This window comes from Vitis riparia, chromosome 18, assembly GCF_004353265.1.
Source record: "Vitis riparia cultivar Riparia Gloire de Montpellier isolate 1030 chromosome 18, EGFV_Vit.rip_1.0, whole genome shotgun sequence".
NCBI lineage: Eukaryota > Viridiplantae > Streptophyta > Magnoliopsida > Vitales > Vitaceae > Vitis > Vitis riparia.
The window spans coordinates 31,186,918-31,200,812 of record NC_048448.1 but is presented as its reverse complement, the minus strand read 5'-3'; the positions used below and the strand labels follow the sequence as shown (position 1 = coordinate 31,200,812).

General features: G+C 32.8%; 1 protein-coding gene across 1 annotated transcript; it reads left to right on the top strand.

Moving 5' to 3' along the window:
- The first annotated feature begins 2,570 nt into the window (after positions 1-2,570).
- On the top strand, positions 2,571-11,176 carry LOC117906091 (disease resistance protein RUN1-like). Its single transcript, XM_034819039.1, is given in 8 exon segments — positions 2,571-3,091; positions 3,093-3,121; positions 4,289-5,375; positions 5,695-6,069; positions 6,177-7,295; positions 7,612-8,125; positions 8,502-8,575; positions 11,034-11,176. Coding segments are annotated over 7 exon segments (3,627 nt in total). The 5' UTR covers positions 2,571-2,623; the 3' UTR covers positions 8,537-8,575; positions 11,034-11,176.
- The last annotated feature ends 2,719 nt before the right edge of the window (positions 11,177-13,895 follow it).

Here is a 13,895-nt window from a genome sequence, read left to right as displayed (position 1 = left end):
GCACGAGGAATCCCCTTGGGGGGTCGTAATGAACAATATGAGAGCAAAAAGGCGTGGAGAACATGTCGTCCAGCCTTTTGCTGATGGAGCCAGTGGGTGGCTCGTTTGGGAGGTTTCTCCCAGCTTGTCGTACCGCTTGGTGCGGGAAGACGTTCTGCACCATGGGAGTGACCAAGGGGTCAGGGTGCGCTCCCCAGGTTGTGGCTACTGGCGGCCTTGTCTTCCCAGGTTCTTGTGGGCCTAGCATCGCGCGCATCGCGTCTGACAACTGGGGTCTCTTGTCACGCTGTCTCTTTGACGAGAGGCGAGTAGAGTCTGAGCTTTCCTCCTGGGGAGCTTGGTGCATGGGCGTGTGTCGCTCTTGTGGCCTAACGTTGCATGTTTCAGGGATGGCTCTTGCTGTTCCAGGGTATATTGACTCTGGGTCAGGCCTTGAGTTTGCTCCCTGACCTCTTGAGCGCTGACCACGAGGAGGCCCCGTCGATGAAGCCTGGATGCGCAACACAGCGTTTTCTTCTCTCAATCTCGCTGTCTCCTGGAGGAGAGCCTGCATTTGTCACTCACTTGCCAACTGTCTTCTCTCGATGGCTTGGCGCCATTCAGGATAATCTTCTGGAAAGTGTGGACATCTTTGTCGGCGACTGAATCAGCGTTTTCCCACAGACGGCACCAATGTTGATGCCTTACGTCCCAATGATCCACGTAGCTGCCAAGTGGACGCACGCTTTCAACCAAGATTGAGTTCTGGTTCAGTCTTCCCTGCAAAAGTTATCCGGATAGGATGTCCGGACACACCCTCCGATGGTTTTTTCAACCATGGCTCAAGAGATTAAGCTATCAGGCTTTTTTAAGGATAGTCAGCTTACCTTCCTCCTTGTGTGAAGGCTCTTTTATATAGTGTCAGAGGCTCTGCCTCCCTCTTTAATGGTGGGAAGACTTTTTGGCTCGTCATAATGCCTCTAGGTGGTGGCAGGGTCATCATCACCCTACAGACGGCTGTCAGAGATAGTGGGAGGCGACTTGCCATCATTCCTGTCCTTTCGCTCTGCAGGCGGCGGAACGTGGGCTGTGGTAGGCTGTCAGAATGATGTAGCAAGGCTTGCTCACTTCAGTCAATAATCCGAACAACATATCCTATCCGGATATGCTATCGTCCGGGTGTGATGTTCGCGAGTGTCGTGTGCTTTCCCTGGGGAGTCCGGATAGGGGAGCGCGCCACGTGTCCTCTTGGGGAGTCCGGATGGAGTTGATCCGGATAGCGATGCGCACCACGTGTCATCAGGGGGAGGGGTCCCTACAGTTTCATATTGATACATTAATTTAAGAAGTTAGGAAAAATCGAAAAACTTACTATTAATGATTCATAGCTAAACAACTTAATAAAATGATATGATATTTCATTGTTAAATTTAAATTTAGATTCGAATATTAAGAAAAATAAGAAATAAAAATTTTAATATGATGTTAAAATAAATTCTAGAATATGGTGAAAGCTTAATTTATAGATCCTATGTTATAAAATATTTAATAAAATATTCATTAAAATAACGTAAAATATTAAATTAGGTTGAAAATTTTAATAACGTGTCTTAATTTAAATATTGAAATATATAATATGTTTTGAATGAGATAAAATTTCTATTTTCACATTAGTAATTATCGAGAATAAATTTCAAAAATATCATTTTTATTAGCTCACATTTATAATTGCCAAATATCTCAATATATATTATTTTTTTTAATAAAATAATTTTAATATGTGTATTATAACTTATTTTATCACATTTTTATAATTTTTTTTTTATTGAATTCCATCTTATCGATATTTTTTTCAAACTTCTATCTAATATTTTTTTGTATTTTCATAAAATCTAACTATCAATATTACTGAAAAAAAAATTAGGACTTCATTCTTTTTTAATATAACATTTTTGTTAGACATGGTGGTATTGATTTGAAAACAATATATTTTCATTAAAATAAATAATATATATAGAAAAAGAATGATAAATGTTTCCAACGCATTTACCTTATTATTTGTAGTCTTATAATATTTCAAGTTAATTTCATTCATATCCTTTAAAGTTTGATATAAATACACATAAGTATTAACGATTTTAAATTTCATCGATTAACACCACATAGATATATTCAATTTATAAAAATTAATTTTTTTTTAAAAAAAATAAAGACATTGATTGACGAGATTTAAAATCTATGCAGGTTAGACGAGGGAGAATTTGAGTGTAATTAACCTTTTTAATATTTTTAATCCGTGTGTAAAATTTAACAAGGAAAGATTTAAATAAATAACATTCATTTGTATCCTTTTCTATATAAGAGTGCTATGATAATATATATATATATTATGCCACTCGCATTTTCTTTTCGACATTTTGACTTTTCTTTTATCTTTAAAGAAATTTGTGGTGTGAAAAAAAAAAAAAAAAGAGAAATACATTTTCAATATTTATTTATTTACTTGTTTAATTTTTGAGTGGTCTGCATATCAATCCATATATATCTTGCTTTAATGTGGCATTGGTCCATCCCTATCCTCCTCAGCTGTACAATTCTCTCACTCAACCTACCAGTCTTCCAACCCCCTTCTTCCAATTTTCCAATGGCTTCTTCTTCAACCAGCCTCTTAGCTTCTTCCTCTACAACCCATCACTGGAAGTATGATGTCTTCCTTAGTTTCAGAGGTGAAGACACCCGCAAAAGCTTTACTGATCATCTTCACCAGGCGCTTTGCCGAAAAGGAATCAAGACTTTCATAGACGATCAACTCAGGAGAGGTGAACAAATATCTCCAGCACTCCTGAAGGCAATCGAAGAGTCAAGGTTTTCCATCATCATTTTCTCCAAAAACTATGCTTCTTCGAGTTGGTGTTTGGATGAACTGGTAAAGATTCTGAACTGCGTCAAAGTGATGGGACAAAGGGCTCTACCAGTTTTTTACAAAGTGGATCCCTCTCATGTAAGAAAACAAACAGAGAGTTTTGCAGAAGCATTTGCCAAGCATGAACAAGTTTACAGGGCGAATGTGGAGAAAGTGCTCAAGTGGAGAGAAGCTTTAACTGAAGCAGCCGGGACTGTCTGGATGGGATTCAAGAGATAGGTAATTCTTTTAACTGCACTTATTTGTTTTATATTTGTCGGTTTTTTTTCTTGTTCTTCATCTAAGCTCTGCTTAAATTTCATTCTGGGAAAATGAAGTACGTAGTAGTCAAATGTTGGCGGTTGATTTTGCAAATTTTCTTGTCAATCAATACCTAGTAAAGGAGTGTAGATATTGATCCAAGAAGATGAATCTAAACCCTATATATATATATATATATGAAGCAGCCAAGTTTTCTGAATGAGATTCGCGAGAAAAGTAATTCTACTGCACCTTTTTGCTTTCTATATGTGTTTTTTTTTTCCCTTCTCAGCTCTGTTTAAATTTCTTTCTAGGAATATTTGAAGTGTGTATTAATCAAATGTTGCCTGTTTATTTATCAAAAAGAAAAATGATAAAGCTAGGATGAGGATTTTGTAAAATTTCATTTTACAACTGATCAATGAGGTTTGTTGATCCCAAAAATGACAAGAAGCATAAATGAAGTTAGGCACCTGGTCATATGCCCCTTGATAAAACTAGTTTGCAACTCCCTAATGGTAATTATCATGGCTCTTTATTAGTAAACTTGGGCCCTACCGCCAACAAATCCCATTGAACTGCTTCAACCCCATTGGATAAATGCTTTTCCAACCTTAAGTGTACACCAACCCCATTGGATCATCATTCTTTTTCGGCTTTGAAAAACCGATCCTTTCCTTGTAAGGTCGACCATGTTATCAATATGAACCACATGGAATTAGTGGTCCCTCTCTAGATGGATGTGTTGTTGTAGAGGTCCCACTACCATAAAATGCATTGAGTAGCTTTCATAGTATTCCTAGCCTCATTTCTAAGATGTTCTTTATGCAGACTGCTCAATTGGGAGAGTGCCAAAATGAATAATAACATCTAAGATTGTATAATTTCACCATAGAGTATTCCTAGCCTCATACCTCTTCTTTTATTGGCCACTATATATGTGTTCCCACCCTAACAATATGATAATGGGATTAACAATTTGATCAGTTTTACCTTCATCCTGTGAAGTTATATTTGACCTGCCTTCTTTTTTCAGCAGTGAAGAATAAATCTAATTAAGCTCTATTATGTTCATCTATTTCTTTTTTTGTCCCTTTATGGCTTAAAAAAATGACCATATGATTGTTCTTAATTTGAATTTTGTAGACATGAATCCAAGGTTATTGAGGAAATTGTTACCAAGATCCTGAATGATTTGATTGATGCATCCTCGAGCAACATGGAGGCTTTAGTTGGAATGGATTCCCATATACAGGATGTGTTTTCATTATTATGCCTTGACTCAATTGATGTTCGGATGGTAGGACTTTGGGGCATGCCTGGCATAGGTAAGACTACCATTGCCGAAGTTGTTTGTGAGAGAATTTGTAACCAATTTGAAGGTTGTTGCTTTCTTTCAAATGTTAGAGAAAAATCGCAAAAAAATGATTCAATTGATTTACAAATTGAACTCCTTTCACAAGTTTTAAGGGAAGGAAATCTAAATACAAAAATTTTCAATAGAGGAATGAATATTATAAAGGATAGACTCCACTCCATGAAGGCCCTTATTATTCTTGATGATGTGGATCACCAACAACAATTGGAGGATTTAGCAGGAAATCATAATTGGTTTGGTCCAGGAAGTCGAATTATCATAACAAGTAGAGATAAGCAAGTGCTTAATCCTCAAGTGGATGCAATATATGAAGTTAGGGAATTAAAGTATGATGAAGCTCGTAAGCTTTTTTGCCAGTATGCATTTAGACAAAAGTTCCCTACAGAAGATTTTATGACCCTATGTGGTGATGCATTATATTATACTAAAGGGGTTCCCTTAGCCCTTAAAGTTTTGGGTTCTTTTCTATATGAAAAAAGCGTTCCCGAATGGAAGAGCGAATTGGATAAACTAAAACAATTCCCCAACAAGAAAGTTCAGAATGTGCTCAAAACAAGTTTTGACGGATTAGATGACAATGAAAAGGATATATTTCTTGATGTTGCATTCTTCTATAAAGGGCAAGACAAAGATTTTGTTAGAGAAATACTAGATAGTTGTTTCTTCTTTGACACTGGCATAAGAAGTCTTCTAGATAAGTCGCTCATAACTATTTCAAAAAATAAGTTGTGCATGCATGATTTGCTACAAGAAATGGGTTGGGAAGTTGTTCGTCAAGAATCTATCAAAGACCTCGGCACACGCAGTAGGTTACTGGTTCATGATGATGTTAATCATGTATTAACAACAAATACGGTAAGACCGAAGTGCATTAACTCTCTTTTTTACATGTATAAGCTCTAATTGAAAGTATGAGTTTGATGAATATTATTCCATGTCATTTAAGAACTCACAAATTTGTACAATTTTACTTATATTACAATAATTGCTACCTTAAAAAATGCGTTTTTTTGTGTTCCAAAATCATTTCTCCAACAACACTTACAAAAAAATAATAATAAAGGAAAGAAAAAAAAAAAAAGTCATTAGTTTGCTGTTGTCTAGACTTTCATTTTTCTTTTTCAATAGTTTCATTTTAACGTTCATCTCATACTCTGCTCTTGGTTAATTTTAGGGGACTCAAGCAGTTGAAGGCATAGTCCTTGACTTGTCAGCATCTAAAGAGCTAAACCTCAATGTTGATGCCTTTGCAAAGATGAACAGATTAAGATTGCTCAGATTCTGTAATTGTGAATTTTTTGGAAGCTCTGAATATTTATCTAGGAAAGAGTTAATTGCTAGGGCTGATGCTTGGAGAAGGAAATACCATGGGGACAATGGTTGTAAATTGCATCTATTTGGGAATTTTAAATTTCTCTCCAACAACTTAAGATCTCTCCATTGGCATGGATACCCTTTGAAGACCCTTCCAGCAAATTTTTATCCAGAGAAGCTTGTTGAGCTAAACATGTGCTCTAGTCAGCTTGCACAATTATGGGAAGGAAACAAGGTATAAGTATAGTTTATATATATGCATTTTTTTTTTCCTTTAAATGACTTATAGAGTTCATCAAAGTGGATTTGTTCTAACCTTTTTTTCCTCTTTTTCTTTGGCAGCCATTTGAGAAGTTGAAATTCATCAAACTTTGCCACTCTCAACTTCTAACCAATACTCCAGACTTCTCTGGGACCCCAAAACTAAGGAGACTAATCCTCAAAGGTTGTACAAGTTTGGTGAAAGTTCACCCATCCATTGGAGCTCTTAAGGAGCTTATTTTCCTGAATTTAGAAGGCTGCAAGAAGCTCAGTAGTTTCCCAAGCAGCATCCATATGGAGTCTCTTCAAATTCTTATTCTCTCTGGCTGCTCAAAACTCAAGAATTTTCCAGAGGTCCAAGGGCAAATGGAAAATTTATCAGAGCTTTATTTAGATGGGACTGCTATCAGAGGGCTACCTTCATCAATTGCACATCTTAATGGGCTTGTTTTGTTGGATTTGACCAATTGTAAACAACTTGCAAATCTTCCACAAAGCATTTGTGAGCTGACATCTCTTCAGACTCTTACTCTCTCTGGTTGCATCGAACTGAAGAAATTGCCAGATGACTTGGGGAGCCTACAATGTTTAGTAGAGCTCAATGCAAATGGAACTGCTATACAAGAGGTACCTCCCTGTATTACTCTTTTGTCAAACCTTCGAGTATTATCATTTGCAGGATGTAAGGGAGGGGATTCTATGTCACGGAATTTGGTTTTCTCTTTCTGGTCATCACCAACAAAATACTTGCGACTGCCTTCTTTGTTGGGTTTACACTCCTTGCAAAGTTTGAATTTAAGTGACTGCAACCTCGTGGAAGGAGCACTGCCCAGTGACCTCGCATCCCTATCTTCATTGAAAGATTTAGATCTGAGCAGAAACAGTTTGATCATTACCGTGCCTGATAGCCTCAGTCAACTTTCTCAGCTCAAAAAGCTGATACTGAAGCACTGCAAGAGTCTTCAATCATTGCCAGAGCTTCCATCAAGTATTGAAACTCTAGAGTGCAATGATTGCACGTCCCTGGAAACCTTCTCATATCCATTAAGTGCATATGCATTGAGGCAGTCAGGAGGGTTCACCTTTAAATTTTCTAATTGCTTGCGAATGGTGGAGAATGAGCACAGTGGCGTTCTGGAAGCTATCGTACTGGGAATTCAGCTTGTTGCATCAATACCGAAATCCCTGCATCCAAATAAGGTTTCTCACTTATATACACATATATGTATTATTTCCAGTGGTATACACACATATTTTAGGATTTTATTTTGGTCTGCATATATTACATATACTCATATTTTGTTTCCATCAGGAATAAAAAACGAAATGAAAAATATATTGCACTTCAATATTTGATATTATATTATAATATTTATAATTAAAAAGAATATAAAATCTCTCTTATATTATAATATTTTGTTAATGAATTGATAGAATCCCACAAAATAGTCATTCAATATTAATCCTAGAATATTTGTTTATGTGCATGCCAACAATGTTTGTTTTCATGGTACAGCATACCCCTTGTCCAGTTAATCAGTATGATGCTATTGTTCCTGGAAATAGCATTCCAGAGTGGTTCATCCATCAGAGCATGGGCTCTTCAGTAACAGTCGAGCTGCCTCCACATTGGTATAATACCAATTTGATGGGATTGGCTGCTTGTGCTGTTGTAGACGACAGGGAAGAGTACTCGGGCATTATATATTTTTGTGTCGAAGATGCTGGTGTGTATAACACGATTCACATGCATATTTCAATGAAAGCTGACCACATGTGGTTTGCGTATCGATCAGTTGGCTGCCTAGAAGTTAGAAGCAATGGTGAGTTCGGAAAGCAGAGCGGCACCATGACAGTTTCATTTCGTATATATCGCATGGGGGAGCACCTAGAGGTGAAAAAGTGTGGGGTTCGTCTGGTGTATGAGGAAGACAAGAAAGATGGGGAATGCAGCTTCTCTTATCCTTCTCCCACCACCATGGGCACTCTCTTTGCCAAATCCGACTTCCCCCTCCATCTCTATTCCTCCTGTAAGCTTCTTCCAAACTTCTTGCAACATGCAATTCTTCTTATTGCTGAAATAGTGCGATACCTATTTATTGACAAGTTAAAATCATTGGTAAAGTAATTCAATTAGATAGTTTTTTCCTCCGATAATATTTCTAATGAATAAAAATTTGTTCATTAGTTTTTAAAAACTACTGCCAAAATATTATGTTTTTAATTATCTGTAATTAGATAGAGTATTGTTTTATGACATTTCTTACAAATTTAGTAAACAATAGTGTACTTGATTAGATTACTTCATGCATAAGTCAATTGAAAGTCTTTGTTGCTAGAGTAATAATCCATTTTAAATTCAATCATTTCATTTCAATTAAGCATAATACGATTTGTTTTCCTTAGATTCCAATCAAAAGTTTAAAGGTGGTTCGGGTTGAACAAGCTGGTTGGAGCTCTATCATTCTTCCCTATTTGAGGTAATCGCTCTTTTTTAATATATTTTTACTTGTTTTTAGCATTTCATTTAATTGTCTAAACATAAATAATTAATGGATCAAATTTTTTAATTTTACTATTTTCATTTTCATAGTCAAAATTTAATTTACTCAAGTTTTTAATTTATCTGTAGTTTTCTTTGTTTGCATACCTTCGAAATAATGTATAGTTTATTATTATTATTATTATTACTATTTTATTGTTGTAGATTAATATTTTTACAATTATTTTATGGGATTAAATTTATTTCTGTTGAGCAATATTTTATATGGAAAACTAAACAGTCATCCCTAAGGTATTTGACAATTATACTTTAGTCTCTCAATTTTCTGAAATTACATTAATATCCTCTTAATAACCCACCATGGTGTACGGTGTACCATAACCACCTGTTGATTGACGTTGAACAAGGTTGAAGATTGACTGTTAGTTAGTCAAGGATGATGTTACTGTTAAATAATTGATAAATAACTAAAATACCGTCCCGTAAAGTTTGTTTTATCTATCTTATCTTAGTATCTAATTCAACTTAACTAAAAATATTAATATTTTTTTAATATAAAAACTTAATTAATTCTAATTAAACTTTTTTATGAAATTACCTACTTCTAATTATTTTCAAATTATTACTAGTTAATTTAGTAAAAATTTATAAAATACCCTTAGTCCTAGATTTTTATTAGTAAAATTTGAAGTTAATTAAATTTAATCTATTTAATAGAGAATATTCAAGATTAATTGGAAAGTAATTTTTATTTACTACCTAGATTTTTATTATTTAAGGTTGTTTAGTTAAATAACTAAAGAAAAAAAGAAGAAAATGATGTCCTGCATTAAGAAAAAAAAAAACTTTATTAAATAGATTGAATTTAATTAAAATGTGTTGGCTTTCCAAAGATCCTCAAAAATGGGTCAAAGTTGGGCACCCCATCTTATTTTTTATGAAGTCCCAAACCTATAATTCTAAATTTCTGTTTAAATCCTTATATAATTCCCAAGTCAAATCCTAAATCCATAAAAAAATTTGAAGCTCAAAATCTGAAATCCCCCTTTTTTTTAATAAATCTTTGTGCACTCCCTAAATGAATAATAGTGAATTTGGCTTAAATAAATAATGTGGAGTGAAAAATATTCTTGAGTTTCGGGTTTGGATGTTTTGCAATGTGTGGAAAGTGAAATAGAAAATAGAATAATGAAGTAGAAAATCATAATAATAATAATAATAATAATAATAATAATAAGAAGAAGAAGAAGAAGAAGAAGGTTAATTAAATAGACACATGATTAGAGTGTTGAGAGTTTTAGTTCAAGTGAAAAGGGTATGTTATGAATATGGTTAAATTGGAAATTGCCTCTTGATTAAAATAACATCACAGTTATAAAGAAAATAAAAAATCGGAGTATTAACAAAAATATGAGGGAGAATAATATTAACACAAAATTAAGAATATCAAATCATAATTTTGGATAAATAACTCATCGAATAATTATTTTTTAAAAGTATGTTATGTTAAGTGTAGATTAAGAGTGTGTTTGATAGTGATTCTGAAAAGTGTTTCTACCATTTTTAATATTTGAAAAATAAAAATTTTCAAATGTTAGAAAAGCTAAAAAACACTTTTCAAAATCGTTGTTAAATGCACTATAAGTGTTTTGAGATCTAAGTGCTTCTATAAATTGAAAGACTCCTTTAAGGTAAGGGTTAAAAACTTAATAAGTCATTTTATAATTCCTATATGTTTTTTATCTGTTTTTGGAAGCATCAAAATATTGAATTTTCCAAAGTGGATCAAGTAATACTTTTTTGAAATATATTCTAATTTGTTCTATGATTTATAAAATAAATTAGGAATATCATATCATTTGGTTTATTATGATGCAAGTGCATTTTACTTTCAATTTATTATAATGATTTTGGAAACCCTTATTATATGTAACCTTGGTCAATATGGGATTAGTTGTTTGACCTCCATTTCTCTTAGTGGAGGTAGTGATACAGTGTAACCTTAGCCAGCAAGGGTATTATTGGTCATTGGTATACCATTGATTATTGGCCATTGGTATACCATTTGTTAGAACCTACTCCATCCACCAATAAGAGGAATAAATTAAATCTAGCCACCTAATGCAAGTCAAACTATTTAGGCATAGTGTTGTTATAAGTGGAACAAAGCAAAATATTTGTTTGTGAAATTCCTTTGAACATTAATTGATTATGCAAAATATATTATGTTTTTTTTTATCTTTAAATTGAAGGTGTTAAATTTTTTTTATGAAAGTAAATTAAATTATTGAATTAAAGGAGCTTACTTGCTAATTGATTTTTGTAAAAATGTGATTTTTTTATTTAATTCCATACTATACTTTATTTTTCTTATTAAACTATTTTTCCTTATTGAGTTGTTTAGCTCACCCTTTCTCTATTATTCTCCTATTCAGGTACAAATGACATTGGTGACAAGATCGGGATAAGAAATGTGCTTCTTTTAGAAATAGATTTTGAGTTGATTATTTAGGATACTTGCTTCAGTATTGATTTTTGAAAAAAACAAACAAACAAACAAAACAAAAACAAATGTGTTTGGGATAATATTTGAATTTATTGTTTAGATATTTTAATTAGTTTTGGATTTAAAAATTTACAACATTTTAATTTTGCTTTGATTATTGTTTTGAATCAACTTGAGGTAGTTGTCAACTAGCTATTTGTTGGATTTTTTGGTCAAGGTCATTCACGTATCGGGCTCTCATGTTTGGCATTAAAATGACCGTAGTGCCATTGACCTTTGGGTTCAAGGAGTCACATTTGATTTTGGCTCACTCAAAAGATGCACCATTTGCTTTGACTTTGTGCCTTTTTAAAATTTTTCAATGGTAATCTTTATGAATGCCTCTAATGTTTTTTTGATACTCTACAAATGGTGTTTGAGAAGGAACTTAAAAAAAAAAAATAGAGGATTAAGGTTTTGTAATCATGGTTAGAGATTGATTTAATAATTTTATTAGATCAAGATCGAGAAATAAAGGGCTAAGCTTCTTGAAATGTAAGGGGTTTTAGGACTGAGTTGCTTTCCATACCAAAGCTATTGTGAATGAGAACATTGAAGAAGAAGATAAATACTCCAAAAAAAAAAAAAAAAAAACCATAAAAATTTGGATTGATTTAGTATGAAAAAATAAAACAAAATAAGGACATTTTTTTATCTTTTAACCTTTTCTTAAAATAAGGACAGTATATAGGGATGGCAATGGGGCGGGTTTTATCGAGTACCCGCCCCGCCCTGCCCCTAATGGGACGGGGTTTAATTTTAATAAATGGGTTTGGGACGGGTGTGAGACTTTTTTTTAAAACCCGGGGCACGTTCGGGTATTGCCCCATCCCGTCCCGATTATATATAAAATTAATTTTAAAATTAAATTAAATTTTAATTTTAAAATTAATTTATTTTAAAATTTTATTTTACTATTTTTAATATATAGATAATAATAATAATAATAATAAATTTAATAAAATAAGTTATAAAAATATAATAATTTTATTATTTATAAAATATATTTATTTTAATGTAATAAAAAAATTTTAAAGTAATTTTCATACCTGCCCCACCCTGCCCCGCCCTGTTTAATTTTTTAAACGGGACGGGGGATGGGGATGGGAATTGTTTTTAATAAACTGGGCGGGGTTGGGATGGGGGCGACGACCCGTCCCGAACCCACCCCGTTGTCATTCCTAACAGTATAGAGGGTATCAATGAAATTTCAAAAACCTCGGGAAATAAAGTGTAATTATTAGTAAGGTTTGATATATCTAATATCTATGGATCCTGAATATATATCATCAACTAATATTTTTGGATATTTTATTGATATTATTAAATAAATTAATTCTAATTATTTTATTTTACATGTGATTTAATTTATTACCAAAAATATAAAAATATAAATATTTAAAAAATTATAGATATATATTATTATTTGATATCATTGAATACATTTAAATTAAAATGTATCATAATTTTAATATTAAATATATTTTAAAATTAGGCATGTTATAATAGTATTATTATAAAATAATATATAATGCAACTTAATAATAAATGTATACTTATAAAATTTATATTTTAATCGACGTAAAGGATATTATTATCAAATATGACAAATTACATATATCAATTTTTTAAATAAAAAAAAAACTTTAAAGTGTCTATTTTTACTTCTTAGATAATTTTTTTAGATTTTTTTCCTAATATTTTCATAATTTTTATGTCACTGATATTTTTTATCAAAATATCAATGGATATATCTCCGATATATCCGTAAAATCGAAGTAACGATATACCCGTAATTACTAATATTTTCATCGTGATTATTAGATATATGAGGAGGCATTTGAATCATTTTCTCTATTTTATTTGGTAATTTGTGTTGTTTTGTTCTTGCTAATTAAAAATTTTGAAAGAAATTAAAGAATTATTTAAAGGTAATGAAAATGTGAATCTCAATAATGGACTACACATAGAGAGGGGTGAATAGGTGTTAAAAATTCTCCTAACAAAGATTACCTAACCTTAGACTTTCTCAATATCAAGAAACTTCTCTTCCAACAACTTTTCAACAAAGCACAACATCCACAAGTAAGAATGTATGCACCAACACTCTCCCAACAATTCATAAATGCAATACACATGCAAATGCTTCAACAATCCTCAAAAATAAATCAAAAGAACAATTATATCCTCAATTCATATCAATTTACTCCATGATATCATTAACCAAAATGAGCAAAAAAATTATTAAGGATATTCCATGGATCATCACACTTATATGACCTCATAATTCTTCCATTCAACATATATGCCCAATTAATCAATGATATCAAAACAAAAAATAAATCAAAGTGTAGAGTGAGAGAAAGAGACAATTAACACCGGTGTGGACCCGCATTTTTCACGTGCGTCCCCACTCGATCGGCGGGACTCGCTTTTTTAATTTAGTTTTGGAAAAGTTGGAGCCGCCACTTATTTTATTTTTATTTTAAAGGGAAAATCAAACAAGAAAGAAAAACCCTAAAATGTGACTCCATAATTTTTGGAAAAAGCATGTCTTTGAAAAACCCGATTCTAAGTCCGGGGATCAAGTTACTTATTGGGAAGGTACCTCTAGGAGGTAGCACCCCTCTAAGCCCTAAAGAGGTCTCTACTAACAAAGTTAAGGGAAGTGTGGCCATTAATCAGTTAATTATGGATACCTAAGTAGGCTAGGTGATTTCGGATATTGCATGCCTAACAAGAAAACCAACCA